Source organism: Syngnathus floridae, chromosome 16 (genome assembly GCF_059516105.1).
Source record: "Syngnathus floridae isolate MCC-2025c chromosome 16, RoL_Sflo_1.0, whole genome shotgun sequence".
Lineage (NCBI taxonomy): Eukaryota > Metazoa > Chordata > Actinopteri > Syngnathiformes > Syngnathidae > Syngnathus > Syngnathus floridae.
This window is the reverse complement of record NC_142428.1, coordinates 5527136-5555083: the sequence shown is the minus strand read 5'-3', so window position 1 is coordinate 5555083 and position 27948 is coordinate 5527136. Positions and strand designations below refer to the sequence as shown.

General features: G+C 41.1%; 3 protein-coding genes across 3 annotated transcripts; 2 read left to right on the top strand and 1 right to left on the bottom strand.

Moving 5' to 3' along the window:
• Positions 1-1332: 1332 nt before the first annotated feature.
• On the bottom strand, positions 1333-5150 carry cmpk2 (cytidine monophosphate (UMP-CMP) kinase 2, mitochondrial). Its single transcript, XM_088400321.1, has 5 exons — positions 4381-5150; positions 3531-3651; positions 3004-3205; positions 2699-2932; positions 1333-1994 (listed from the first exon to the last, which is right to left on the bottom strand). The coding sequence occupies exons 1-5, from the start codon at positions 5035-5037 to the stop codon at positions 1874-1876; spliced, it is 1335 nt and encodes a 444-aa protein (XP_088256447.1). The 5' UTR covers positions 5038-5150; the 3' UTR covers positions 1333-1873.
• A 420-nt stretch (positions 5151-5570) lies between these two features.
• On the top strand, positions 5571-8103 carry rsad2 (radical S-adenosyl methionine domain containing 2). The gene is made up of 6 exons (XM_088400322.1): positions 5571-5947; positions 6022-6183; positions 6919-7148; positions 7229-7378; positions 7499-7531; positions 7632-8103. The coding sequence occupies exons 1-6, from the start codon at positions 5641-5643 to the stop codon at positions 7794-7796; spliced, it is 1047 nt and encodes a 348-aa protein (XP_088256448.1). The 5' UTR covers positions 5571-5640; the 3' UTR covers positions 7797-8103.
• A 167-nt stretch (positions 8104-8270) lies between these two features.
• rnf144aa (ring finger protein 144aa) lies at positions 8271-24125 on the top strand. Its single transcript, XM_088400324.1, has 8 exons — positions 8271-8842; positions 16321-16471; positions 16709-16813; positions 17324-17384; positions 18134-18350; positions 19226-19370; positions 19640-19729; positions 20674-24125. Exons 2-8 carry the CDS (start codon positions 16337-16339, stop codon positions 20803-20805), a joined length of 885 nt encoding a protein of 294 aa, XP_088256450.1. The 5' UTR covers positions 8271-8842; positions 16321-16336; the 3' UTR covers positions 20806-24125.
• Positions 24126-27948: the final 3823 nt, after the last annotated feature.

Sequence of the window (27948 nt, the reverse complement as noted above, 5' to 3'; positions counted from 1 at the left end):
CATGCCTCCACTCTCGTTATTCCCCTGCACCCCTTCAGCCTCCATGCCCCACTCATTATTAATGATCTGAGGGACAGCTTTCATTTGATCTATTACTTAGGACGGGACGGCGGTTGCTGTGCTGCCACATCCCTGCTGGATCTTTAATTATTTCATGGAGGGCTTTCCTCCTTGCCGTCACACCCCGCTCTGTTGTGCAGATGAAATATTGAAGTTGAGGAGTGTAGTGCAAAGTAGCCCTGCACAGGGTGAGGTGTGTGTCAGTCTGCCAGGTTGTGTATGTGGGAACGTAACTTCTAACCTCACAACCCTTCGAGAGATTCTGCCGTTTTGGACATAAATGTGGCTTCTGTTTCTGTATGCATGACCTCATGGATGGAAAGCAGATAGCCGTGCTGTGCATGTACAAGAGTTGTTTTCCCAAGACTTTGGCGAATACCCTAAAAATTCCAAAAATGAAAACCCAGGATGTACAAATAATCCAGTGCATATGCAATGTATTATGATTAAACTCTAGTAAAAGCCAATTATAGTACGGCGGTAATCATGTGATGCCGCTCACGTTCCGTTGCCAAGAATAACAAAACGGAGCAATATCCGACATGGAAATACGGTTGCTACTACTCACACACATTTACATTTGGATATGATGTATGGTATAACGCTTAATTGCTTTGGTCTCCTACTTCATAAATTTAACCTCTCCTGAGAAAGAGGCTACTGTGTTAACAGCTATCAAAAACTCTGCATTCATTTTGTCCCACACAGCACATCTACTGTGTTGCCAGGCGGTTGGTGACTAATGAATTCAATAAACTCCACTGTGGTACCACATGCAGAGATGCATACTCAATAAACACCTTATTTTACTTTACGGGATTGAACGTGATAGTTACGTTTTTGCATACGCACCAGCATAATTGCCGGAAGGAGTAATCCATGCGCTTATGTGGGGGAGCAACCGAATGACATTGATATACAGCGCTCCATTAATTGCCATATGAATAGGGTCTGTGGTGGTTGGCATGCTGCTGATGCATCACGGTGAAAAAGATGGGTCACTCTGTCTTTTGGAGCCCCCGGCTTTCCCATGCTCATAATTACTAAAACCCCCGATTAATCTTCCCATCACATAGACCAAATATGCACTTCCTCCCTATATTAATGACTTACAGTATGCACTTGCTAAATAGCCGTGCAAAGTGTACATTTCATGTTGTGCACGCATGAGAACATCAAATATAAACATTTAACTCTCACTGGTTGAATGCATATATTACAAAGTTAAGATAATAGTGCTCTGCTAGATATTTATAAGTCAATATAGTCAAATTTACCAGGGTTAGGCCTTTAATAACTTGTTTCTACAATGACTCTTATACATTTTATTATACATCATTATACATTGTTGTCATAATTATGAATGAAATATGATGAAAAATTTGCATTACCCTCCACCTGCGCCACAATTTTGACCTGCTATTAGCTGGTCTAATGATTAGTTTACTTTGAGTCACCAAAATTATCAGGTGTGCTAGCGGCGTGAAAAATAAAACACCCTTGAGTAGAAGAGGCTGTGAGTAAATGGCGCTCCACAGGGCCTGAAGGATACTTGGTGTGATTTCTGCGAGCTCACAACAGCAGTTAAATGCACTCTTTGGTTTAGGGATTATGTGTGTGTATGTGTGTGTGTTTTCGGATGAATATGTATCTGTGATTGGTTGACTGTGACTCCTCTGGCCCATTCCCTTATCTGTAGCATCGACACTCATTCTAATCTAGACCACTCTGCCATCCGCATCCCTTTTCTGGCACCTAGTGGTGACACGAGGTAGTGCATCCACTTGATGCTCAGCAAAGACAAGAGAGCTGTTTACAAGTGGCATTTGGCCTTAATTAAAAGCAGCACTTGTTGGAGCACTTGCTCTGCAGAGGGGCTGGCGTCCACGCTGATGCACGTTGGACCACTGATCCTCTTGTAAGCCTCATCCACTCTGTAAATACACACACAAATACACAATTGCATTTTGTCAACAAATTAAAAAGCATTCAAAGTAAAGAGCGCTTTAAATCAATTGTGTACGCTGGCATAACTCTAAGTGAAGCCCTCAGTGATGGTGAACGGAGAAGACAGTGATGAATGGTGTGGCACCCTTGAAATATATGAGAAAAGAAACACCACAGATGGCCCAGAGCACAGCCATTTTCAGAGACAAATGAGTCCTTGTGATAGTGATTGACCAAGTCTGTGCAATCTCTTCTCCGTTTTCTAATTGTGCTGGCCCAACATCTGGCTGTCCCATGTGGAAAGGCTATTATGTCAGGAGAAAAGATGAATGGAAGTAGCCATCGACCTGTCTGAGTAGCGGCCTGCTGGCCAGGCCGTGACTGCTGAGTTTTGAGTTGCTTTAATGGAGCACAACGCTTCAACAACTTATCACCTGCACTTCCTCATCAGCTACCTCCGCCCCGCTCTTCCTCTCTCACAAGAGTAATTAAGTGTTTGATGGATTTGACGCACACTTGAGATAACCTGACAATGTTCTCTGTCTCGACACTGTTAGGTCAGCTCATACCAAAGGGTAAAATACTTAACATCCATCTTGATGGATGTGTTCAAGTAGCAAACGTTCAAATATTTCAGCAACTATAAAAACAAACATTTGCTCCAACATATACTTCATGAATATTTATTCACCTGAGTCGAAAGAGCTGGTTGAGATCCAGCTCATGCTCCTCTTTGGTCTCCCCTTGACCTCTGCCCTTCAGCCTCCTCTTCCTTTCTTCGGGGTCCAACGTAAGGAGGACAACCAGATTTGGTTCGGGAAGGTCATCGGGCCAGCGGTACAGCTCGGAGCCCTCTGCTGGGAGGTCAGACACTGGTCCGCTTACGGCTGTGGCAATGGCATAAGCGGCTGTGCTGTGCCAGAACCTGAAGATGAATATTGGTCACACGTTATCTTCTCTGGTGTCTTTTGCTTCTCTCAGGTCGAAAGACTTTACCTGTCAAGGATGACGGGCGTCTTGGAGGCTTCCCGGTAAATTTCTTGTGCTGTGATGTAGTTGCCCAATGCATAAAAGGCCCTTCGGAGAATCGGGGGCTCCTGATCAAAGCGGGCCCTCCAGGGGGTGAGACATGGCGGAGGGGAACGCAAAAGAGTGGCCTTCAGCTTATCCCTGAGAGACTCGCTCAATGTGGTTTTACCTGAGATAGGAAAAAACAGGGTGAGTAAATCTTAAAATTTTATCACACTGCTGTTGAAAAGTTGATGACCTAAAAAAAAAAAAAAGTTCAGCCGCATCACAGGTTTTCATGAGGCTTGCCAAAGTGTATCGCATGAGTGAGTCATTCAATAAACCATTCTCCTAGCGACGTTCCTCCGCTGAGGTCATGATGATACACGATATTCCATTAGGCCCGAGCTCACTGGCGGATAATAGCTTCAGCAGACAGTGAGCGGCCATTGCTTTCACATAACATCTATACATCATGGCGCTCATGTCTTTATTTGTGCCCTAATGGCATTAACCTGTGGCATCCAGGCCTTCCAAGACAATAACAGGGAAGTCTGGTTTGCTTCTGGCCTCCACGTCACTGGCACACGGCAGCAGCTCCAGTACAGATGCAGCCTCTGGAATGATGTCAGCACACTGCAAGACAACCACAATCAATTTGCTGTTTTAAATGCTGTATAAACACAGCAATAAAAAGAGTTAAATAAAGAGCAGACCACCGCAGAGGTCAGAGGTAAACTTGTAATTGTATACTGTAAACATATGCAGTAGACAATCAAGCACGCTCAAATGCAATTTAGTCTTCAATGAACTTAACATTTGTGTTTTTTGGAAGTCAGAGTAATAAGAAACCCATGCAAGCATGGAGAGAAAAATACCAACCCCACAATGGAGGACCGTGGCCAAGATTTGAATCCAAAATTTCAATACTGCACAATGCTGTCCACTTAACAATTCAATTGATCACATTTTAAATACTATTTTCTACAAGAAATGTTTTCAATTCAAATAAAATATGAACAATGTGCACTGTACATTCGAACTTAATAAATATATACATATTTTCAAATTTAAAAGCAATGCATAAAATACTCGAGCACTGAACTTTTGGTTGACGTAATTTGATATACCGCCTGGCACCACACGAGGACGCCATATCTTCAAATTCGTAAATTCATCAACTGCAGGCCACTTTATTAGGTCCACCCACTTTTGCATGGGATTCTCGTCCATTTATATTGAAACATTTATACTAAATTAATAATTTAGATTATTATTGAAAATTATCATTATTAGATACCTAATGCATGTGCGTCTAATGAAACATCCCGTGAGCGTAAATAACATGATGTCAGCATTATTAACCTTTTCAAAAACTTGACGAGCAGCTTGGAAACTGTAGAAGACATCCGAGTTGATCAAATTGAGTGTTGCTGGGTGGTACTGCGGCGGTTCGGATGGAACTATATCGTGATTCTGTTCGTGATTCCATAAGGACTGAATCCATCGTGGAGCGTTTTTGTCATCATGCACATATGAGCACACCAGTAAGGGGTGCTCAAGCTGCAGCCACTGACGTAAAAGTCGCTCCGTAGTGGCGGAGCTCTCAGGAGAAGCCGCTTGTAAGAAATAGCCACGGATGAGGGAGTCCCTGACGCTCGGCAGGAACGAATACATCGGAGAAAAACGACATTCTGCAGGAAGATCTGTTAACAGTTTATCCTTGAGTTTCCAGTGAAACCTTGCGGTGTTGATTTTGTCTCCGCTGGAAACAAGCAAAGAATAATATCTGGCATCCTTTTGAACGTTACCAAACATGCGCTGCTGCACTTCTTTTCTTCCTTTTCCGGGTTGGTTGTCGTGGATTTTAAAGTAAACCGTCTCCCCGTCCAAATCCACGGAGAAAACACGGGAGGACCACTGAGAGAGAAGCGCCATTGTTCGCCTTGACATTGCTTGCGTTTCGATTTTCAAGCTGTGGAAGGGAAAACGAAAGTAAACGATGCTCTGGAAACGAAACATGTTTGCGCGTGGAAGAGGTTACGCAATCGATGTCAGCTTTACAACATAACAACCGGACCAACGATCGTATTGTAAGATTATAGCTTCTATGCTGGCTGCTGAACACTGAACAATATGTTTTCCCCTAAAAAAAGACGAGTATGACATCATCACCTTTTAAGTCTTGACGTTTGATGTGTGAGCTTCCTTCTAATGCGACACGAGAATCACAAATTAAAAATAGGCCAACTTATATATATTAATACTGTTTGAATCTCATTTGAACATATTTGTGTTGTGTGTGAATACTGCATTCATAATAAAGATAAGCAGTAAAGAACATGGATGGAAAGACACATTTCAACGTTGCAGAATTAGAAATAAATAGCAAAGAAATTGTAATGCCTTTTACTGTTTTACCCAAGAACAGTATTAAATTATCGAGGTGACTCATCAATGCTTTTAATAGGTTCCAGTCTTGAGTAGACCTGCTCACACACCCATCTCAGCAGTAAGTTTCATTTTCCTTATTTGAAAACAGAAACTATGCAATCAGCTGATCTCATTGGACGCTATTTAAGCAGCACTGCTGAGTCGAATATCACTGCACTAGAAAGCTTGGAAATGAATGTGTCTACAGTCTTCGCAGGTCCTTTGCTGCTCGTGCAGTTTTGCATCTCGACAATCCACTCTTTTTTTGCCAGTGTGTTGGAGGGAGTTTTCTCCTGGACAGTGGGAACCTACACAGGACCCAGCGTCGACCCGGATGTCAACAAAGCTAATCCAGATGCCGTGACTCCAACCAGCGTCAACTACCATTTTACACGCCAGTGTAACTACAAGTGTGGTTTTTGCTTCCATACAGCAAAAACATCCTTTGTGCTTCCTCTGGAGGAAGCCAAGAGGGGACTCAAACTCCTGAAGGATTCTGGTAAGTAATGTGAAGTATTTTTTTGTGTCCTACTTGACTGAGTTAACTCGTTTATTGAAATCTCTCTTCTTCAGGTATGGAAAAGATCAACTTTTCTGGAGGAGAACCATTCCTGCATCAAAAGGGGGACTTTCTTGGAAAGTTAGTCCAATACTGCAAAGAAGACTTGGAACTTCCAAGTGTCAGCATCGTCAGCAATGGAAGCATGATCAAAGAACAGTGGTTCCAGAAATACGGTAAATATTTATACTTGCTTAGTTTCAGGTAGCATTCCAGACACTCATTAGCAATGAGTTTTAGGTAATGAGTCTGTAACGAGTCATAACCTCAGCGCTCCACAGACAATTAAAAGTTTGAAAAGGAACTTAATACCTTTCTTTTTAAGTGTAGCACCTTGATATCTGTGCAGATATAAAGTGCAATAATAAATATATGTTATTATATAATTATATTATGCATCCATTATTATTATTATTATTGAATTAATAAGGAATTGTTAAATAAATGTGAATTAATAACACCAAAAAATAGATAGCACGGAAACAAAGTAATAACTTTGCAAACCAATGTGATGAAAAATGTATTTTTCCATTACACTTGTTTTGTCCAAAGAAATGTGATACATTTCATAGTTCAGAGATAGTGTATCAAAAATTGTATAACTTTTTGTTTCAAATGGCCTTGTACTTGTGCTAATCAGATTCTTCAAACGATCACTGTAGCATTTTTAGTTATTTTCATTTTCTACAGTAGCCAATATGTTTTGTCAAATTTAAAACTAACGATGTTGCTGTTAAAATGTCACAGTGAGCATCCCTGAGTTATCAAATATGGTGTGTCCCCTGATAAAGAGCTACTAAATGCTTTTAGCACATAAAAACAGATAACTTATTAAAAAGTGTTACCTCCTGTACCAGAGTTCAGAGTCTCTCTCGCAACCTCCCCCCCTCCCCTCCTTACTTCCGTCACAGGCGATCATCTTGACATCCTGGCCATATCTTGCGACAGTTTTGATGAAGACACTAACCAGCTAATTGGCCGCACTCAAGGCAGGAAAAGCCATCTGAACAATCTCTACAAGATCCAGAAGTGGTGTCAGCAATACAAAGTGGCCTTCAAAATCAATTCAGTCATCAACACTTTCAATGTGGACGAGGACATGACTGAACACATCCTCCATTTCAACCCAGTACGATGGAAGGTACTGATGTGGAATGCAGGACTGATTATTTCATTGGCCATATTGATTCTCAATGCAATATTTTCTCTCCTGTACTTCAGGTGTTCCAGTGTCTGCTGATTGATGGTGAGAATGCAGGAGAGGATGCCCTGAGAGAAGCCGAGAGGTTCGTCATCAGCGACCAGCAGTTCCAGGAGTTTTTGGACAGACACAGCAGCGTCTCATGCCTGGTTCCAGAGTCCAATGAGAAGGTACCATTGCATTGATTTCAATAGGCATGGGCATAATAATCAATTAATTGATGGATGGATAATTGTTTACATCTTATGGCTCACAAACAAAAACAAGTATTTGTGGTTTTGTCTTTACAGATGAGGAATTCTTACTTGATCTTGGATGAATATGTAAGTGCTTTGTCATTTGCCACTTAGCATGGCGGATGACATCATTTTCTGCTGACAGATTAGGCATTCAAATGCTTTTTTCTCATTTTCTCTCCCTCAGATGCGTTTCTTGGACTGTCGAGAGGGACGAAAGGACCCATCCAAGTCCATCCTCGACGTTGGCGTCAGCGCGGCCATCAATTTTAGTGGATTTGATGAGATAATGTTTCTAAAACGTGGAGGGAAGTATGTGTGGAGTAAAGCTGATATGAAGCTGGAGTGGTGAAGTTTTACCACTCAACAAATGTACATACTGAGTGCAGGCATTATAATTTTTTTCTTGTGCTTTCTAAAGAATTTTATGTTCATCACCGTATTAATTTTCAGCATATATGCATTCTTGCTTTGCAAAGAACTTGGGCTTAATATATTAAAACTGTTGTGGGAAGATCAGTAGTGTTAAGTGTTGATGTAAATGTTATTGAAAGCACATTTTCTCCAGTGTAGTGAGATAAAGATGATTATATGAATATTTTTGTACTCAAAGTGTGTTGGGAGTTCAGAATAAAAAGCAATAAAAGTAACAAGAAAAATGTTTGGTGTTTGAGTCACATTTGCATACACATACGCACCCAATAATTATTGCTGCTGAACAAAACAAAACCACGTGACCACAAAAAGAGCGGATGTGGTGCGATGGCTACGGAAAACCTGAAGGGGGCGGTGTTGCTGTCTTAAAAACAAGCTGTCAAGGTTTTGCTGTAAGCGTCATCTAAGCAGCAAACAGGAAGCCTCTCCGGCACAGTACACCGACTATGGCGTCTCAGCAGTGGGCTCATTTCCTACCGAGGTTGGCAGCAGCAGGCGACGGACAGAAATAAAAGCACCGCCTCCTCCCTTCGTTTCCTCCTTCCCTTTTTTTTAAAACACCAGGACGGACGTTTGCATGTTGCAGACATTGGAGGACATTGCGCACTCTTGGACGGAACCGAAAGCCAAGCGCTGCTGCTGATCTTGTTTTGACAAACAAGCCTGGCTCGCAGGAGAAGCACTGTTAGGTGACATTTCTTACGAACCTGCAAGGAGTGACCAAATATCAAGGCGATGTTTTGTTAGTTTGGAACCGATTGTTTTGCGGTGCCGATGTTCATCGACCGGGTGCACAAAGACCATGGATGGGCATCATCAGCCCGCCTGAAATAACCCTCCGTCTCACTTGTTTGGTTGGACGCCTTTTTTTCTAAATCCAATTCAAGAGATCATCTTCACGTTCCCCTGTTCCTCCTCCTGCTGAGATTTCACCATCACGACGGCGTCATCCCAGGGAGCCAGGTAAGGTGTACTTGCCTCATAACACTTGTGTGCTTCATGTAGAAACTGCATTGTTTTCATCCCCCACCCCTTTCATTTCCACAACAATGCAATCAGATCGTTTTAACAATATCCTGTATTTATTGAGCCACAGTTAGAATGTTTATTCTTACTCAGGAAAGGTCACATAGTGGGCTGTCATTTCCATTTTTAATTACCATCTTGCCTTATAAGACATCCCCTTGAAAATCGGGCTCGGCAGTTTCACATTCCAGTGGCCTGGGATGTGTGTGCACATGACTACTGCCTCATCTTGTTGTGTTCAACCTCCTGTTTTTTTTTTTTTTTTAAAAGCGGCCTACATACATAATGATGTAATCTTAAGAAATTCTTACAAGGAAAGAGACCCTGGGAATGATGAGGATGGAAAGTGTGTGCTTTCTAAAATGTGTCATGTACTCAAGAAGACCAACAAAGCACACCACAAATAAAAACATCTCTTCTAACCATCATAAACCTCTTCCCCCAAAATAGATGTCATGTCATACCAAAACTGACCTGTGGGAGGCGACATGGCATCCAAACAGCTAAAAATTTCAACAAAAAAGAAAAATCTTTGGTTGCATGATAAATAGATAATTTTTGTAAACTCTTTTTGTATTTTTTCAGGTTTTGGGGTGAGAAAATTAAAGAGAAAAGTTATATAAAAACTTCCCATAACTAGTTGCACCACTGTGTGTCCTGAAAGAACGAAAGACGTCTAATTTCTTATCGTTTCTTTTCACGTCACAGTTGCAGAGTCTGTCTTGACAGTAAATAGCAAGGGAAAGTTCAACAGTCATAAATGTCGAGCGAACAACGTTGTTTTGCGAGAGACCACACCCCACACCTTCATTGCTCAGGATAATCTTTTGGCTACAAAACAAGCCCTTTTAAGGTCACTCCCTAATTGGTTATCATTCCAACAGTCACAAAGTCTGTGGTATGGCCAAACTCCTTTTTACCTCATGAGCAAAAGGTGAACAGGTTTAACGATTTGATTTCAGGACCCAGACATTTTCCCAAACAGATCTGTTGCAATATATTTTGGACCGCACCAAGAGGTCCACCCTAGTTGACTTGACATGTTATATAATCCTCCCTTTTTTTTATGCTATTGATTCTTTCTCTAGTTTCATGCTTTTAGCCATATTCTATGGGCTTTCGACTGAAACGGACATTTCTAGGAAACTTTGTTCAGACACGTGGTCGTCGTGACGGCAACCTCTATTGTAGAGGAAGTCGTTCTTAAAAGCTCCTGCATGGGAATTGATCAATTTCATGGAAATAAAGAAAAAATAATAGACCACGCAAAACAGAAAACACCCAGCGGTGGCTACCGGCCCACTCCCACAGGAAAGATGAGTTTACTTAGGATTGAAGAGGAGGAAGGTTGTGATGCTTGGAAAACTGGGCCGCTGCATGCGAGTGTGAGGGATGACACATGGCATTAATACAAAATACATAGCTATGGATGATTAAGGAGACACAATGTGGACATGACAAAAGAAGACAATTTTTCAGTTTGAGCACCATTCTTGGCTGAAATGTATTGTTTTGGTTAGTCATTTTTGAAAAGTATTCTATTATGATGATTATTATGACAAGAACGTTTCACCCAAAATAATGATGGATTGTTTTGATGTTTGTACTTTTCTTTTTTCTTATCCAGCATACTTCTATTAGTTACATCAATGGAATTATACATTCCAAACATGAGCTGAGAAATGTTGCAACTTCCAAGTGTCAGCATTGGAATAGGCTCTACATAGCGTCACTTTTTTTTGGGGTCGTTTCTGAGCTTATATCCATCTAACCATGATCTTGTTGAGGTCAGGTAGTGGAGGGATGATCGAAACGGCTAGTGTGTTACGATATACTGTGCATTTATCGGTACCGTACTGAACTGGAACTATTTCTAAAATAGTTTTTACAACAGGGAATAAAAAAGGAGAACGTTCGAAACATGTTTTGCCTTCCGCTTCCGCTCCGTGTGCCAGGAACTCTTTCTCAAGTAATTTGGAACAAAATCACAGAGTTATTTCGGATGAGGAGATAAATATAAATATTTTGCCTTAGCCAAGTTCAGCTCAGTTCAGTTGCGTTTTGTGTTCCTCTCGACTGGGAATAAGCCAGCCCGTTGCTCTTATAATGTGTGCGTCTATCACCGAACTCTGCCGCCTACACTTGAGAAGAGAACAGAGGGCGCCCAGACTTGGATGAGCGTCATTTGGCAATGAGTAACCACAGTAGAAATAGATGAGTCAAGTAGTGGGCATAAATCTGGGAGTGTCAGCGGGTAGGAGTTGGTGCAACCCAGCACGAGTTGATACCACACAGGGTTAGGAAATATTTTAATCACTTCTTATCTAATAAATGTTATAAATTCTATTCATTACAATGTTGAACCGCTACAGTCAAATATTTGATGCTGGTGAACTTTTAAAAATAGTTAGAGGAGAAGGGAGTGCTCTCTGCTAATCTCTAGAAATACTTTTAATTTAAGCATAAAAGACTTCAGAGCAAAGTTTTGGCCGGTCATCCTGATAACACACTCACCTGTTGTTTTCCTCAGTGTGATTTCTTAGCAGTCTTCTCTGCGGTATTTTTCAACCAGTACCAATTATTTACCTATGCAAATACATACTTGCACTTTGTAATTATAATTCATGGCTGACTCAAGCAGAAACACAATATTCAAATAATATCTGGATGTGCAATGAGTTCAGTAGTTTGCGCCCACGCATCGCACAAACTATATTGAGTCTTTTTTTGCATCATCTTGCAAATCATCAAACAAGGAAGAAAGCCTCCTTAGTGGAAGTAAAAATAACTCTGCAATTTTGAGGAAGTGCGATCGTGGGTTTCACTTTTTTGGTCAGCCGTAAAGACGTCAGCCTTTCACAGTCGCTTCCTCTCCTCTCTTCTATCCTTTGTGTTTGTAAAAACAAAATGAGCAGGATGTGAGCACATTTCCTCCTGCGGTGGGAACACAATTGGAGATTTGCTTTACAATCAAGCAGCTGACAAGCAGACACAATATTATCATGTTATATTACATAGAAAATCAATTTAGGTGGTTCTAGCATTTGTTTTCCAAATTTAACAGGTTTTCAATTACATAGACAAACAACACTAGTGTGTATACGCCCAACTTTATTTAGATGTAGCTCTTTTAGTGTCTGAACAGTCCCATTAATATCGGGGATTAAACACAGTGTGATACCTGTCGCGAATTAAAGGATGATAGGGAGGACGCAACCTACGAGGTGTTTGTAGAATGTCCCTTAATTCCTTTTAAGGCTTAAGACTTTAACCTCTCCCACTCAAAGAGCATTAATTCAGTGGATTTAAAGATTTTCCATGTTTCTCAAAAAAAAAAAAAAAAAAGAACTCGCTTTTCAGTAACCTCACAGATGTTTTTGGTTAAGACAATCTCTCTCACTCAAGGTTTGAAAATTACAAGACTACTCTGGAGTAGTAAAGGGTAATTTACGGCATTGTTGTTTTCCACACGAATTATGGAAGTTGAAGAAAAGTAGTAATGTGACAAAGTGGCCAGCATCTTTGTGGAATTAAAAGGGATTTTTTTTTTCTCAAATTTCACCCCTAAAGCTTTTTTTGGGGTACTCATAATGTTCAGCATAACCACGGTAAACACCCGCATAGCTTGTGTAAACTTCTTTAATTTTCTCGGAATCAGTCAACCATTTGTGTTATCTTTGTTATTTCCTTTTAATTCTCTCGGGACGTGATTTTTTTGGGTGTTGTCACATTTTAATCAGCTGGGCATTACTTAACATTGGCAAAATATTAACCGGAGATGATGGAAAAATAAGGGCTATGGGTGGCTAATGATTGGGAATGGCTGTTGTAGTTAATTATAACACAGCCATAATTTCACACCACTAAATGCAACTCGGGGATCCATTTCAGAGTTGACCTTGACATCTTGCAATATTGCTATTTGCTTGCACAATATGTGATGGGAAGTGTAATTTAGGGGCAGTGAAATGAGTTGTGTTACTATTTCTGCTACACTCTTCCCACAAGAGAACAAAACTAAACATCAAAACAACATTAGCTCAGCAATTTAGCTTGCTCCATGTAGACATGTGACATTGCTGTCTGTCTCATTACTTGGCATGCCAAAATCTGTCTGGGGTGGTTATGTAACTCAGAAAGGGGGGGCGCACAGACAAACAAGGGCCATCACCACTCTTGGCAAACCTCGTAGGTCTCTCCCGTCCACGTCAAGGGCAGAATGTGACTATCCGCGACTACTGTCACTTCCTTCAAGGCCTTGTCATCTTTCGCGTCCAAAAATAAGGCTCGCCTGAGCGCTAAGTGCAGTACGATGTCATGTGCACCCGCACTATGTAGGTTATGGCATTGGCCAAATCATCTGCCACTGCATTATGGATACTCCTAATTAATTTACATGCGAAAAATACTTACTGGGATAATGTTTTCCCCCTTTTGCTCGATTGTGATAACACCAACAACACCTAGAGGTCAGTTGTTTTGAATATAATCGTATAAAAACAGGATAAGAAAACATTTGCCACTTGGAAATATAGGTCATGGTCTGCCCCATTATCAGAATGTAAACAATATCGGTCTTTTTTTTGTTAAGTCCTATGTAAACAATATTGCTCTTTTTTTAGGTCATTGACATTGTTGCAAATAAAACATTGAAGTTTTCTAGGTCACTAGCATTAATACTTAACCTCAAAGTTCCAATTTAATAAAAAGTGTGTGTGTGTGCGTGTGTGTGTGTAATATAAAACCCTGGATTAATTAACTTCTAACTAATTAATTTCAATAGATTATGAAGTTTTTTTTTCCAATGCCAGTGTTGTATTAAACAAATTAATGCTGCTTGGGCGAGTTGTTATGCGTAGGTAGCAAGGCTGTACACTTTTATCAAATCCAGGCATGTCATGTTCAGGTCAGAGGAGTCTGGAATAAAATGCTAGTATATGAATTCTAATAAAAGTTTTGAACGTAAACAAATATGATCCGATGCTGTTTTTTTTAGCTGATATCGTACTGATGAATTAAAACGTGTCTTTGGCTGCGGCTCGCGTACACACACAAGTCTCTGGTTCTGCTCCATTCGTGACTTTCCGCCCAATTCCACCCACAAACTTTAATATGGAGGCTTACATTAGAACATGAAATAAATTACTAAGAATATATTTCTTTTCCACGTTGCTCCCAAGAGAGATGATCACTCACTCCATCATGACTCATGTTATGCAATAGGGTGTCATGCATTTGTGTGGCTTTTTTTAATGGCCGCCGAGCGGGAGTCACATGAATACCGCCCCAATCAGCTAAGCAATTCCCTTCAGACTGAATGAATGTTGAACCCGATTCATACCATTGCACACACTCGGATACTTGTGTTCAAATCCCTCACAGCAGAATCATTCACTAATTTAATATTGGGACAAGTTCCCAACATTTCCTTAAAGTCAACAACAACAATTGAAAAGTGTTTCCCATAGCCAATCAAGGGAATGTAGTCAATTACCTATTCCGATTGTGTAAGGCTCTGTTTGGAAATGTGCTTTGAAAATGCCAGAGATAATGGACCATCTCGTTAATAATGCAACATCGGAATTGCACTGCACCACCTTTTCTCCGTGAATCTAATTATTAGTCGTGTTCTTGTCTCGCTTGCCTCCACGGGACAGCCTTGCTTTTTAAAATGTGCTCCTTTTTGTCTCTGATTTACATTTTGGATAGGAAAACACTTTATCTTATTGGCACTGCTGCTGTTGAAACTGCCATTTATACAGTGGTAAGATTTGTGTTAGAACAGCATTCAGTTCCACTCTCAAGTCATTTGTATTCAGGGTAGAGTCTCGAAAAGCACTGGTGCTGTTTAAAGAAGGTGATTAACCTTGTAACCTCTGCAGCCACATTAAATCATTTTGACACTTTTATGACTGATACTGTTTCACCCTTTAGAAGCTGACTGGCTCCACATTGCTCAATCGGTACTGTCTTGCTAAAATAGAAAATATTGTAAATATTAAAAAGTGCAGTCAATTGGTTTTAATTTTTTTTGCAAATGATATGCACTTGAACTCAAAATGTGTATATTTATTTTTTAAGAACACAAACTATTTACTTTTAGACCATTTTTTATATTACAATTGAATGTGAAGAGACTTAGCTCTGAGCCCTGCTGTCTTCTTCTCTCTTTGCTTATTTAGTAGTTTTATATTTTCTGCCATCCAAAATAATAATCCATCCATTATACCAAATTGTTATTTCCTAATTGTTCCTACAGGCACTGGAAATCATAATCCTAGTTGTTTTTTTTATTTTTAAATTATGACATAACGTGTTTTCAAACCACAGAAGCCACTCACTCGATAACAAATTGCCGTTTAAGCTTCGGTTTACGAGTTCACTCTCTGCATAATGGAGCGTCGTTTCCGCTCAATGCTTTCCGGTTAATGTGATGGATGCTGAATAGATGGATGAATGCCCCGTGATATCAGTAAGTCAGACACGAGGTGCACTTTTGCCTATTGCTCCTTCCTTTTTTCTTTCTCCTCCTCCCACGTCAGTTTGATTGAAATGATAGGATGAAGGAGTAATGAAGGGAATCATATTAAATTAATTTGTTCTTGTGGTGTAGTTTAATGTCATCGGTTGAATCTTCGGTGGCATAAATGCGGTTTTCATATTGCCATGTATTTGGCATATGGGTAATAAACAATTTTTACCCAAATCTTTATAAAGTATCAAACATAGGAAGATTTTTTTTTATAGTTGGAGCACATGACATGAGCATTACACAGCTTTCAGCCAAAACAAACTATGTCTGAGTGTGTGTTTTACTCTCCTCCTCCTTGTCCATGCCTCCTCCACCTCCCTAATTCTCCTTCAGTCCGTTGCTAAGCAGCACGGCCAGAGCTTGATAGTGTTGACGTATGTGCGAGACCACTTCATGAAAAAAAGAAAGGAAAATTTGGCGTGGGTGCGCCTCAGATAGACGGAGAGAGTGAGCCGACGCTGGTGAAAATAACTCTTCTGACTCTGCTGGCATAGAGATGCATTGATGTGTAATGAATAAATGAACCTTTTTTTTTCATTTAGTTTGGAGGGGAGCTTCAATGGCTGATTGTTTTTTTTCTTCCCCAGAATACAAAGAATGAACATCCAGTTCTTTCAGAGTTTTCCTGTCTGTATATTAGGGTTGCCCTGATTTGATCACGAGCCGAAATCGGATGTTTACATGATTTTCAGCTGATTGGTATCTGTATTTTATTTTTTATATTTTTTATATATTTTTATATTTTTCATATTTTATATTTTATATTCTATGTTTTACTATTTTATTTGTAATGTTGCAAACCCTCTATTGTAAAATATATGTTTCTCGGCACCATATTTTTTCTTGCACATGCTTATGTCGATTTGTCTTTTCGGTGTTAAAGCTCTGTGGCGGCGAAGATGACCGCAGCGCGGTACCGTCCCACATGGGATCTGGCCGTGGACCCCCTGGTCTCATGTAAGCTGTGCCTTGGAGAGTTCCCCCTGGAGCAGATGACCACCATCACACAGTGCCAATGTATCTTCTGTACACTGGTAAGCAGCAACCAGTCAGTCTTTTAAGAATAAATTAGAAGTGACCTTCTGTTCATGTTTTATAGTCTGAAGACTTGTTTTTTTCTTTGGCATCAGACCTTTTCATTCTCAGGGGTTAAGTCAAACTCATTGTTTGGTGTTTGCTGACTAATTGCAGTGATGATTTGTTTTTGCATTCATTTATCTGCCCTATGTGTCAGACTGTCTGACTGGTATTTTTTGGCTTTTTCCCCGCAGTGCCTGAAGCAGTACGTGGAACTATTAATTAAAGAAGGCCTTGAAACTGCAATTAGCTGTCCCGACTCCGCCTGCCCAAAAAGAGGGCACTTACAGGAAAATGAGGTATTGAAACAATCATTAAATTATGATGACCAATAAGACTATATCCCCTGAAGCTTGTCAGATGAGCAAATGTTAAATTCATCCAACATGTCGCCTAATTTGATTTGGTATTTTCCATAAACAAATGAAGTCATGTTGTAACAAGCCTCCGTCACATTTGCACATGAACTTGGATAGAATTACCACGGAAGAAGCAAAGTTGCGGCTTAACAAACTTTTGCTCCTCCTGTCTTCTATCATGTGGATGTCAATTGGAGAAAGAAACTTTGTTCTCTTCACCCTCCCGGCACTTTGATTCTCATTGCCGAGCTCACACACTGATGTTGTTGTTAAGAGCATCAAACAGCTGCAGCTCATTCAAAACGCGCCAGCTTGGCTACCCCATATGCTGTTGAGTTGTTTGATAAATTCCGTGCCTAAGTGCATTTTTTTTTGTCAACGATAAATCACAATTATGCTCAATTCATAAATCTAACAGAATATTATCCGTCGTTCTATCTGACCTTGTAGATTGAGTGCATGGTGGCCACAGAAATGATGCAGAGATACAAGAAGCTTCAGTTTGAAAGAGGTGAGTCAATGCAGGGAAAAAAAAAACCAGACAAAGATGTCACTATTTAGCATGAGTGCGCCTCAGCGGGGGGGGCTACAGCAACGACCCGGTCTCACAGGCACGTGCATCTTCTGAGCTCCTTCTGTGCTCCCTCTCTCAGATACTGTATCGCACAGCGACACACAAAAGCCATGACGACAATGCAGGCTGGACACGTGTAGCTGCAATGAGTCAATCATTTACACACGCTGGACACGGTTGCCCGTGATGTACGCAAAGGCAATTCCGAGAAGATCTCAGCTGCATAAATCAGTTTTTTCTTCATATTATAGAAATCATTGCTACCCAGAAACCATGTGAGCAGTTATGAAATGAAAATAGTAACAGTCGGAAGGTCCAGATTTTGCAGGATAAAGGGTTTTGTTCTGACTGCTTTAATTGCTCTTGTGCTAATGAGCGCATTAGCTGACCTCTCTTGCTGCCATAGAGAATAGTAACCAAGCAACACATTCACGCTTTTAGAGCACTCAACTTGTGGTTTTCACCGCCTACACATCAGCACAAGTGTACATTGAACTTGGCTCTCACTAGAAGAATACTGTATATGAGAATTTAAAGTGGGCCAGTCAATGACCAGAGAACCACACAGGATGTTGAATGGAAGCTACTGTATGACAGATTTATGAAATGAAGTGTGAAATTATTTTTATGGCTGTTTTTAAAGGGCATTTGTCAATAATGCTGGCCTTTTCATTTTGTGTCTTAAGAGGTGCTGTTGGACCCTTGCCGGACGTGGTGCCCTTCCTCGACCTGCCAGGCCGTGTGCCAACTAAAGGAGGCCGATTCACCGGCATTGCCCCAGTTGGTCCAGTGTGCCGTTTGCGCGCTTGAATTCTGTTCGACCTGCAAGGCCAACTGGCACCCGGGTCAGGCCTGCTCGGAGAACAATCTTCCCATCACTTCTTTCCTGCCAGGGGAGAACAGGTACCAATCATTTATTTTTAGTCACTTGCCCACATGCTTTGGTTTTGATAACAAACGGAAACATGTGATCTTTGCTTTAATTATTGTAAATGATGATCGCATTTTCCATTTGGAACAGAAAACAAAACAGAACACAATGTCTCCTTTGATGAGTAAAAGTTCATCACGTATTCGTAATTTAGTTTTTGTTAACAAAAAGGACACTTCGCAAAGGAAAAAAAAAAATTTCTAGTCATAGCAAAGCAAACCAAAATAAAAACTGCCTGCCCGACTCGACCAGCGCGCCCCATCTTACATTAATAAGGCGTAAAACAAGACACTGTAACCAAAATGTGGTCTCAGCTTGGGCACTTTGCCCACTTTCAGCATGGAGGGGTTCCAAAAGAGGGCTGCCCCCGCACGTAGCTGACCCATTTCTCCATGATATCCTCTTACTGTGGAAAAAGTCATTAGGCCTGTTAGGCTTCCTCTATTGGAGGCCACAGTGAAGGCAGAGAGGATTAACAAGTCTACTCTTAGAACGACATTCGTCTGAGGCAAGTTAATTCTTTGCACACCTGACCTTTTATCATGACTTCGAAGTTCAGCATGAGGAGAAACTGATACCTGATCGAGCACGATTTGGATTATTGAAACTACTAAGGGAGTTTCTGTATTCTATTCAACAATACATTGCTGATGACCTGTGAACCGCAAAAGAATGTTAAAAGCTGCCAGTCAGATAAAAAGCTGAATTACATTTGTTCCAGAAACAACAGGACACAAAATCCCTCCTTGCATTTTCAGCCAACAATTTTATTTGGATAGTTTTACTGTCTAGCGCTGAAAAAAATATTTATCCAGAAGGACATTATGACATGATTTGTGTCTTTCAGCTCTTTCTATAAGAACGAGGACGACGCCCCCATCAAGCGCTGTCCCAAATGCAAAGTGTACATCGAGAGGGACGAGGGCTGTGCTCAGATGATGTGCAAGAACTGCAAGCACGCCTTCTGCTGGTACTGTCTGGAATCCCTCGATGTGAGTTGCCCTTTGCCCTCTCTTGATTCGGATTTGCTATTTCGCGGAAAATGCAACTTAGAAAGCGAGGATAATAGTTTTATTGCATGCTTATGTCTCTGGAATCCATCGAGAGACTGGCTGATAAGAGAGCATGCTGCATCTTACGTAAAAGCAGTTGTACAAGAACATCCATCTGAGTCACATGGCTCCTATTTAGATAACATTATTTTTGCCCGTGCCTCTTGAAATCCAGTGTTATCAATTTTATGTGGTTGTGTGTGTGACAGGATGACTTTCTCTTGATCCACTACGACAAAGGGCCTTGTCGAAACAAACTGGGCCACTCCAGGGCGTCTGTTATCTGGCACAGAACACAGGTGAGAAAACGCTCCTCCCCTGGCTCCTTGCACTAAGGACACCAAGTGGCTATGCACGTGCTCTCCCTCTCTCTCTCCTTTTATATATCTCGCTCTTCCTCTCTGCCCACCAGAGTTGGTGCACACACGTGCAGTGTATGTTATCTCTAGAGCACAATAGAAGAAAAAGGACAGCTAGCTCTGTGTCCTGCCATCTCCATCCTAAAACCCATTATGTGCACCTTTTCACACATTTGCAAGGTTTACATAACAAAGATTCTGATTTTGCTATGGGCTAGAAAATAAGGCAAGTTATGCAAAATAAAGCAGTTGAGAAGATACTCCCTTTTGTCCAGCCTCGTTCTGCTGTCGTTATTAACAAACACAGTGGCATCTGTTGCCCAGTGGGGCAGGCTGAGTCACACAATTACAGTTGAGCTGGTGGGGAGCAAGTTGCCGCATCACTTGTGTGCATGCGCACGTCTTTGTTCGGCTTGCCTCATTATACTCTCTCGGGTCTCCGTGTCCTCCTCCTCCTCATACAGACAAAAGATGCACCACCACAACCTTCGCCAGCCTGATAATGTCAATTGATATGGATGTTCTGGCCCTTTTGTTTTAGTTTGCTCTTTAGAAAGATTTGCGGTCCAGTAAAGGTTATCTAAACAAAAAAAATACTCTTAGTGATGAGAACACACGTGTCTTTCCTCAAAACGAGGAGCAATGGTTGTTGCATGTGACTGCTGTCCATGCAGAGCCACTTTGTCTCCAAATTAGCTCGTGTCTGGCTCCCTCTTGTGGACATGTAACTGAACTGCGAATGTCATGTCTTGGCAGGTTTAATTTTAAAGTAGAATAAATCGTCATATTTTTGTTAAATAATAATTATTCATGAATCATTTAGGAACATAATTCATGAAAAGGAAATTTCCTTCAGAGCTTACAGTTCGCTTGTCTTTTTGCAGGTGGTGGGAATCTTCGCTGGGTTTGGCCTACTCCTGCTGGTCGCCTCCCCTTTCCTCCTCCTGGCCACGCCCATCATCCTGTGCTGCAAGTGCAAGTGCAGTAAAGGCGACGATGACCCTTTGCCCACCTAAACACCGCCGCCAAGAACCGATGATGTGCAAAGCCGCTCAAAGGATGGCCCGTCTTCATTTTGACCCCGCCCCCCTTCTGTTCACGCTGTTTTTATTTTTCCTCCTCCCACCAGCTTTGAGCGCTTCATTTTTATGAGGCTGAGCCTGCACGAAGCCCAGGCTGCTTTGGGATCCATCGCTCTGCATGGTAGATAAGCGAGTTGCCAGTGTGTCCCTGAAGAGAGGAGCGCAGGGTCAAAGAACCCCGCACGGGTCAAACTTGCCAAAAAATGGTCATTTGGGGGAGCAAGTTGGCGCTTTTGCCTTCAGTGAAATACCACAAACATTACGAGAGTGTTTCTCTTGAATGGACAATAAACTGTTGTTATTGTACGTACTCAACAACCCCCCATCCGCCTCTCACCACATCACCTGATATAGCTCTCCAGGTTCGGTCCAGTAGCATTAGAGGCTCACCACGCATGTTCGGTGTTCACTCAACTTGCACACATCAGCGTGAATTGCTCGTTGATGGTTGCCGTAGCGACTACCAACACGTCCCCCCCTTCAATGATGTCATGACCTCACGCTTTTGAATAGAACCGAGTCGTGTCTGCTGTATGTCCTGTTGTGTATTTTTAAAAGTTTCCAAACCTTTAAGAAAAAACGTCAAAGGGGGTCGCCGCTCCATTGTGCACATTCGTTATGCTAGAGCGGCACTCTCCTTTTTCAAATTCAGTGCCGACTTAAAAGCCAATCGGGAGGACTTTCTTTTTTTTAAATCAGTGTTTCTCTCCTTTAATACTTCGACACCCCTAAGTGGTGGTTTAGCCAAAACTGAAGCCTTAGGATTGAAAATAGCCAAAAGCAGCCATTCCCCCACATATGATAAATCCAAATATTCTGTATAATCCCAGGGAAAATGTGTACAGAGACCTTTCAAAGTGGCCGTCGAGCTCTGTGTCTGATGATTCTATGATGTCATTCATGTGTCACTTTGTTAATAGCCATACTTGTTGGAGTTGGGGGATCAAGTTCTGTCTTACCTATAGGGCCATCATTTCTAAAATCCTGACATTTGCTCAACCCTCACAGCATGCAATCAGATCTCCCGCTCCTGGAGATTTCAAAGCCCAAACTTGCATATATGTTAGTGGTCCTGAGTGTTTTTGTCTTGTTGGTAGCAACAAGCACCCCCCTCCCCAAAGGGGAGCTACAGAAGAGCCTGTACAGTTGATCGAAACGAATGTACCATTTTAGGGCAGCTTGATATCAAGCTGCTTTGCTATATCACTTTATCTATGCAAGTTTGAACATCCCGCCCCTCTCATTTGTGTGTTGATTGGTCTACAAAAAATACAAAACTACTACGTTAAAATATGTCTATACATTTTGCACGTCATTTATTTGCAGGGAGTTTATTTGAATTTTTGTATCCAGGGTAAAAAAAAAATAAAAAAAAATTAGGATTTGATAGACAGCTTTGACATACCGCAAACTGCTTTCAGAGCAGACATGACATCTGGAAAGGTTAAGTGGAATAGTTTAACACTTTAATTTGACCCAAAATCAATTTGCGAGGGGAGGGCAGGCATGATCTGATGTCTGCTGTCAAGGAACAACATTAATACAAATTTAAACCTCCCACGAGTAGAAAATACGGTATGGATGTTTCGTATCAGCTTTTCTCTGCTGTAGCCAAAGTCATCATTTATCAATTTAGTTTGTCATTATTTGAATCCCAGAAAAGTGACCCAATCCATTAAAATAAGGAATCTTAGTGATTTTAAATGTTTTGTGTTGCTCCATCACTTTTATATCTTGTTAGCCAACTAGCAGATGATCATCAACAAACTTTCAGGAATTCTTTCAAGCAAACTTGAGAACTTGACTGACTTTGGATGACGCTCCAATATTTTTAAGATAATTTGATCATACAGAAGTACTGCTCAGGGCAAACCCCTCCTGGTGCATTGATTTTTTTAATTATACAAGATAGAGATATTATGATCACTTTGCTGGGACTCCACACATACCGTTGCCCTCCGCCATATTTCATCTCTGATTATACAAATGTTCATCCTCCTATATTCCCACCGTTGCATTCCGGTGGAGTTCATGTAGCATTTAGGTTTAAATATGTCTTACATTTACATTATCAAGCAAAAAGCAGGCCACGTGTTCTATGACAGTCTGTAGCTTTTTGAAGCTAACAAGTAGCTCAAACATCTGCAGCTCCCTCTTGATGTATTGTTCATAATATTAGTCGCCTTAAGTTTGTGTAGCCCTTTTTACTACAGTGTAAGCATGACACTATTCCACATTTGGTAAAAAAAACATTTTTTCAACTGTTGAATTTCAACCTGAAAGTGATTTGATTCTTTTTTTTTTTTTTATTGTTTGTTTTTATTTTCATGACAATCGTGCCAAGCAGATTTGCTATAAAGAAGGGCAAAGTTGTCTACTGTATTTGTAATGTGATACCAGTTTTTACAGGGTGGAACTATCTTAATGCTTCTTTAATGTGAGTGCTGCACTGTATTCGGGGTTAAGTTTTGTTCATAAGGAGGTGTCATTTAATTTTGTAGTTCTGGTGCCTGGTGTGTTTACTGGCGATAGCTTTCAAAAATTTAATTGCTTGTAGTTCTTTTTATTTATATATTCAGGCTGGTGAAGACTAAACAAATACAAGAATGTCACATTTACATGGTGAGTATAGGCGCCAATGACATCAAAATAAAATTCTGGCCATTTCCTTTCACATTGTTTATTATTCTTTCAAAATGGCTTGCACAGTTATACAATTGAATATGCAACAGAAATTTAAAAAAAGGGCCAAATTCCACAATCACATCGCATTATGCCAATCAGGACTTCTGTAAAGCTTACGACTTCTTACACATCAGCACAGATGTTAAGTAAGGGCTTGCTTCGAAATGTCTGAATGGAGGGCGAAAAAAGTACAATGAACGTTTGATGCCCTTGCAATTTGTATTTGAGTGATGCGTCCTTGGATAAAGCTGCATGATTTTTATTGGCCGTCTAATTAATAAAGCTTTGCTTTAGCCTCCCATCAGTCATCTTATGTTAAAAAAAACCTGCCATGTTTTGTGCATTTTGAGGAGCCTATCTTCACCACCTAGTTCAGCTCCACCTGACTTGTATTTGTTTTATATAAACACAATACTTGCATTTGTTTGTTCATTGTTTGGATTTGGAAAAAAAACTAACCTGGTTGCCAACAAAAGATGACATTTGTATCAGTTCTGTAAGTCTTAGGTTCAGTATATCTACAGTTCCACTAACACTGTGATACCAGATATTAAATGTTTTTTTGTGATTGTCTTCTCTTCATTCTTTCAAATTAACTGTCCGTCATAACATAGACGCCTTTATAGTCGGATTTGGCGTCCTCTTGTGGTTCAACGCAGTTTGCATGGAGGGATTGAATTTCTGCACATTTACTTACTACTTCTGCATATTTAGTGTCAAAGTGTCTATTTTTTTTATTGTATCTACTTTTTGGAAAAGTAACAAGTTAGGCTATATACATGTAGCGCAATTCACAACATACATCCATTCATTTTTTATAATGCCTAAGCAATTTTTATGGTCAATGGTAGTTTTATTTATTTCATTCAATAGTAGCTTTTTTCTGATTATGATCAAAAGCTACCACTAGAGGGCATACATGTACAGTGTTTCTCAATAGTATCTTGACAGAACTAATCTGTCAACCAGCACAAATAGAGGAGTTCCAAGCTATGGTTTAATCTTTATTCTTTTCAACAGAATGGGCATGAAAATGGCGGTGTACCTAATAGAGTGTCCAAATGACGTCACAGATCAAACAGCCAATCAGAAAGTGGGGGTGAGGGCAGGTGTGGCATTTTTCACTTTCATTTAAGCTTTGACCATGATTTTCCCCTAATGAATTGGCCTGTTATTAGGAACATCTGAAAATGGCAGTGTACCTAATGGGGTGTCCGAGTGGCGTCACAGATCAAACAGCCAATCAGAAAGTGGGGGTGAGGGCGGGTGTGGCACTTTTCACTTAAACCAAGGGTCTCGACCTTTAGTCCTCGAGGGGCCGCGTTCCAATATGTTTTTCAAGTGACCCTCGTTAAGCGCAGGTGCGTGAAAAGTTTTAGCTTCTTTCACGTTCAAAAGGAGCTAAAAGTTTTCACGCACCTGCACTTAACGAGGGAAGTCCCACGGACACTCCATTAGGTACACCGCCATTTTCAAGTGCACCTAATAACAGGCCACTTTATTAGGGAAATATCATGATCAAAGGTCACAGGTATCAAGCTCTAGTCCTCGGGGCCGCGTTCCAACATGTTTTCCAAGTGACCCTCGTTAAGCGCACCTGCGTGAAAAGTTTTAGCTTCTTTCACGTTCAAAAGGAGCTAAAAGTTTTCACGCACCTGCACTTAACGAGGGAATCACACGGACACTCCATTAGGTACACCGCCATTTTCAAGTGTACCAAATAACAGGCCACTTTATTAGGGAAATATCATGGTCAAAGGTCACAGGTGTCAAGCTCTGGTCTTCGGGGCCGCGTTCCAACATGTTTTCCAAGTGACCCTCGTTAACCGCAGGTGCGTGAAAAGTTTTAGCTTCTTTCACGTTCAAAAGGAGCTAAAAGTTTTCACGCAGGTGCACTTAACGAGGGAATCACATGGACTCTCCATTAGGTACACACTTTATGAGGGAAATATGATGGACTAGAGCTTGACACCTGTGACCTTTGACCATGATATTTCCCTAATAAAGTGGCCTGTTATTGGTACACTTGAAAATGGCGGTGTACCTAATGGAGTGTCCAAGTGATGTCACAGATCAAACAGTGAATTAGGAGGTGAGGGTGGGTGTGGCACTTTTCACTTGAGCTTTTTCCCTTATAATAAAACATTTTAGGTCCCAATGGGATATGAACTCGGGTCACTGGGGTGAGAGTCCAGAGCACTAACCACTACACTATGAAACCCTCGCTTACATTGCATGGAATATATATGGTTTTATGGATCAGCTCACAGGCAAATAGTTACAATGGTTACATGGGGCAGCACACGAGCAACTGTGTTGCAAATTTTTCTATGATAAAATATTTTAGGTCTCACTGGGATTTGAACCCGGGTCACTGGAGTGAGAGGTTTATTTTTTTATTTGTGTGGTTTGATAACTTGCTCTGCATTGGGGCTCAACATTGTTGGCATACAACCGTGACTTTTGTAGATCAGCTACCACACCCCAAAAATGTAATCCTGTGCTTACCACATCATATGTAAAAAAGTGTTTGTCTGTAAAAAAAATTCATCAGCTTCAAAGTCCACAAAAAGCTGCATTTGTTCATGAAAGCATATGCCAGTAGAGGGAACTCAAGTGCCGTCAAAGCAGCACCACCTCTTTGTCTCCATGCTGGGAATACGAAGTGGGAAAATTCATAAGAACATGTAAATGTACCATTAGCTCTCTGTTTAGCTGCGACAGCGACACTGATGAGCAAAGTAGTGGCACTGAAGGCGGGCTCACAATTAAGCAAGCATGGATGGATAGATGATTGAATGCATGGATAAATAGTGGTGTGCAACCCGTGGCTCCAGAGCAACATGTGGCTCTTTCATTCCTCTGCTGTGGCTTTCTGTGAATGTTGGAAAATAAATAAAAATTTCATTTAATGACTTTTTAATAGCTTGTTTGTTTTTAAATTCAATTCTGAATTTAAAGCTGATGCTCCATGGCCACCCTCTGTCATCAACCCCTGTCAATTATATGCAGATTTTCACAATCCCCTGCAAATGTCTACTGTTTACATCTCCCCAAATGATTCAGTGGAACAGAGCCTTTCTTCAATCTTCCAATGAGGATTAAAGCAATAGAAGCAAAAACAAAGCTTCCCGAGAGGGTCAATGATTGGCATGTGCATGTAGTCATTTGTGCATGTGACACAAACGGTGCTAATTGTGACCAGAGGCCATTGTACATCCAACCTCTGACTGACTCAAGATGACAGGACACACCTCGGACCTATTTTAGCTCAGCATGTCGCTGCCTCGCTTATTGTCCCTCAAGCCTGTGACACCTATTAGATGCCATTAGCTTCCCGTGGCTCAAGCTTGGAAAAAAAGGCCCTGTCAAAACAACAAAGGCTGTACGCTCATTTGTTGATGGTCATGTATTAGAGAGGACACGCTGTGACATGCAGGAGAATGCTCCTTGGAGATTGTAGACCTCCACCAAGGACAACACAATGAATTCTTGGATCTGATACTTGCTTCATGGTGTATTGATAACGTGTAAGGAGACCATTGTAGTAATTTTATACTAAAGGAATTGATGATGCTGGTAACAGTATCCGATGAATCAAATTCCACATAATGATGGAAAATATCACACCACAAAAACTAATAAGCAATATATACAGTACATAATAAATTAATTGAATGCTCCTACTGACTCCTCTTTCACTTGATGTATTGTACCTTGTTGGCAGTCACCTTCAAGAAAAGTCAACGTCTTGAACAATCACTCCTCACTTCATTTCTTTCCTCACTTTCCTGCTCCATTTCTTCCCCACCTTCCTCCTGCCCTTTTCCTCACTTGTTAACGAGAAGAAATTGGCCTGTGGTGATTCACCTGTGTGTTCTCACCTGGCCTCTGACTCACCTGTCAGGGTGCCAAGTGAGGTTTGAGGTTGTCTAAGGCAGTGTTTCCCAACCAGTGTGCCGCGTCACACTGGTGTGCCGTGAGAGATGTTCACCTGTGCCGTGGGAAATTGTCCAACATTAAATACCGAGCGCATTGTAAACAGGATCGCCAAACCACAGGTCAGTTCGTGCAAGGCCTGGTCAGCCACTAGGGTCCATAAAACCATATATATTCCCTGCAATGTGAGTGAGGGTTCCATAGTGTAATGGTTAGTGCTCTGGACTCTCACCCCAGTGACCCGGGTTCAAATCCCAGTGAGAACTAAAACATTTTGTCAAAGAAATATTTGCAACACAGTTGCTCGTGTGCTGCCCAATATAACCATTATTTGCTTGTGAGCTGATCCATAAAACCATACATATTCCAGGTTACTTAAGTGAGGCTTCCATAGTGTAGTGGTGAGTGCTCTGGACTCTCACCCCAGTGATCCGGGTTCAAATCCCATTGGGA

What these genes read in the sequence shown, in the direction of transcription:
- cmpk2 (XM_088400321.1), bottom strand. Translation starts at nt 5,037, where the DNA reads ATGTTTCGTTTCCAGAGCATCGTTTACTTTCGTTTTCCCTTCCACAGC. An exon ending in CTCGTCAAGTTTTTGAAAAG is followed by an intron (nt 3,652 to 4,380) that starts GTTAATAATGCT and finishes GTTGTCTTGCAG; the next exon opens with TGTGCTGACATCATTCCAGA. An exon ending in GGAAGGCCTGGATGCCACAG is followed by an intron (nt 3,206 to 3,530) that starts GTTAATGCCATT and finishes TTCCTATCTCAG; the next exon opens with GTAAAACCACATTGAGCGAG.
- rsad2 (XM_088400322.1), top strand. Translation starts at nt 5,641, where the DNA reads ATGAATGTGTCTACAGTCTTCGCAGGTCCTTTGCTGCTCGTGCAGTTT. An exon ending in CAAACTCCTGAAGGATTCTG is followed by an intron (nt 5,948 to 6,021) that starts GTAAGTAATGTG and finishes TCTCTTCTTCAG; the next exon opens with GTATGGAAAAGATCAACTTT. An exon ending in ACTTGATCTTGGATGAATAT is followed by an intron (nt 7,532 to 7,631) that starts GTAAGTGCTTTG and finishes TCTCTCCCTCAG; the next exon opens with ATGCGTTTCTTGGACTGTCG.
- rnf144aa (XM_088400324.1), top strand. Translation starts at nt 16,337, where the DNA reads ATGACCGCAGCGCGGTACCGTCCCACATGGGATCTGGCCGTGGACCCC. An exon ending in GGCACTTACAGGAAAATGAG is followed by an intron (nt 16,814 to 17,323) that starts GTATTGAAACAA and finishes CTGACCTTGTAG; the next exon opens with ATTGAGTGCATGGTGGCCAC. An exon ending in TTATCTGGCACAGAACACAG is followed by an intron (nt 19,730 to 20,673) that starts GTGAGAAAACGC and finishes GTCTTTTTGCAG; the next exon opens with GTGGTGGGAATCTTCGCTGG.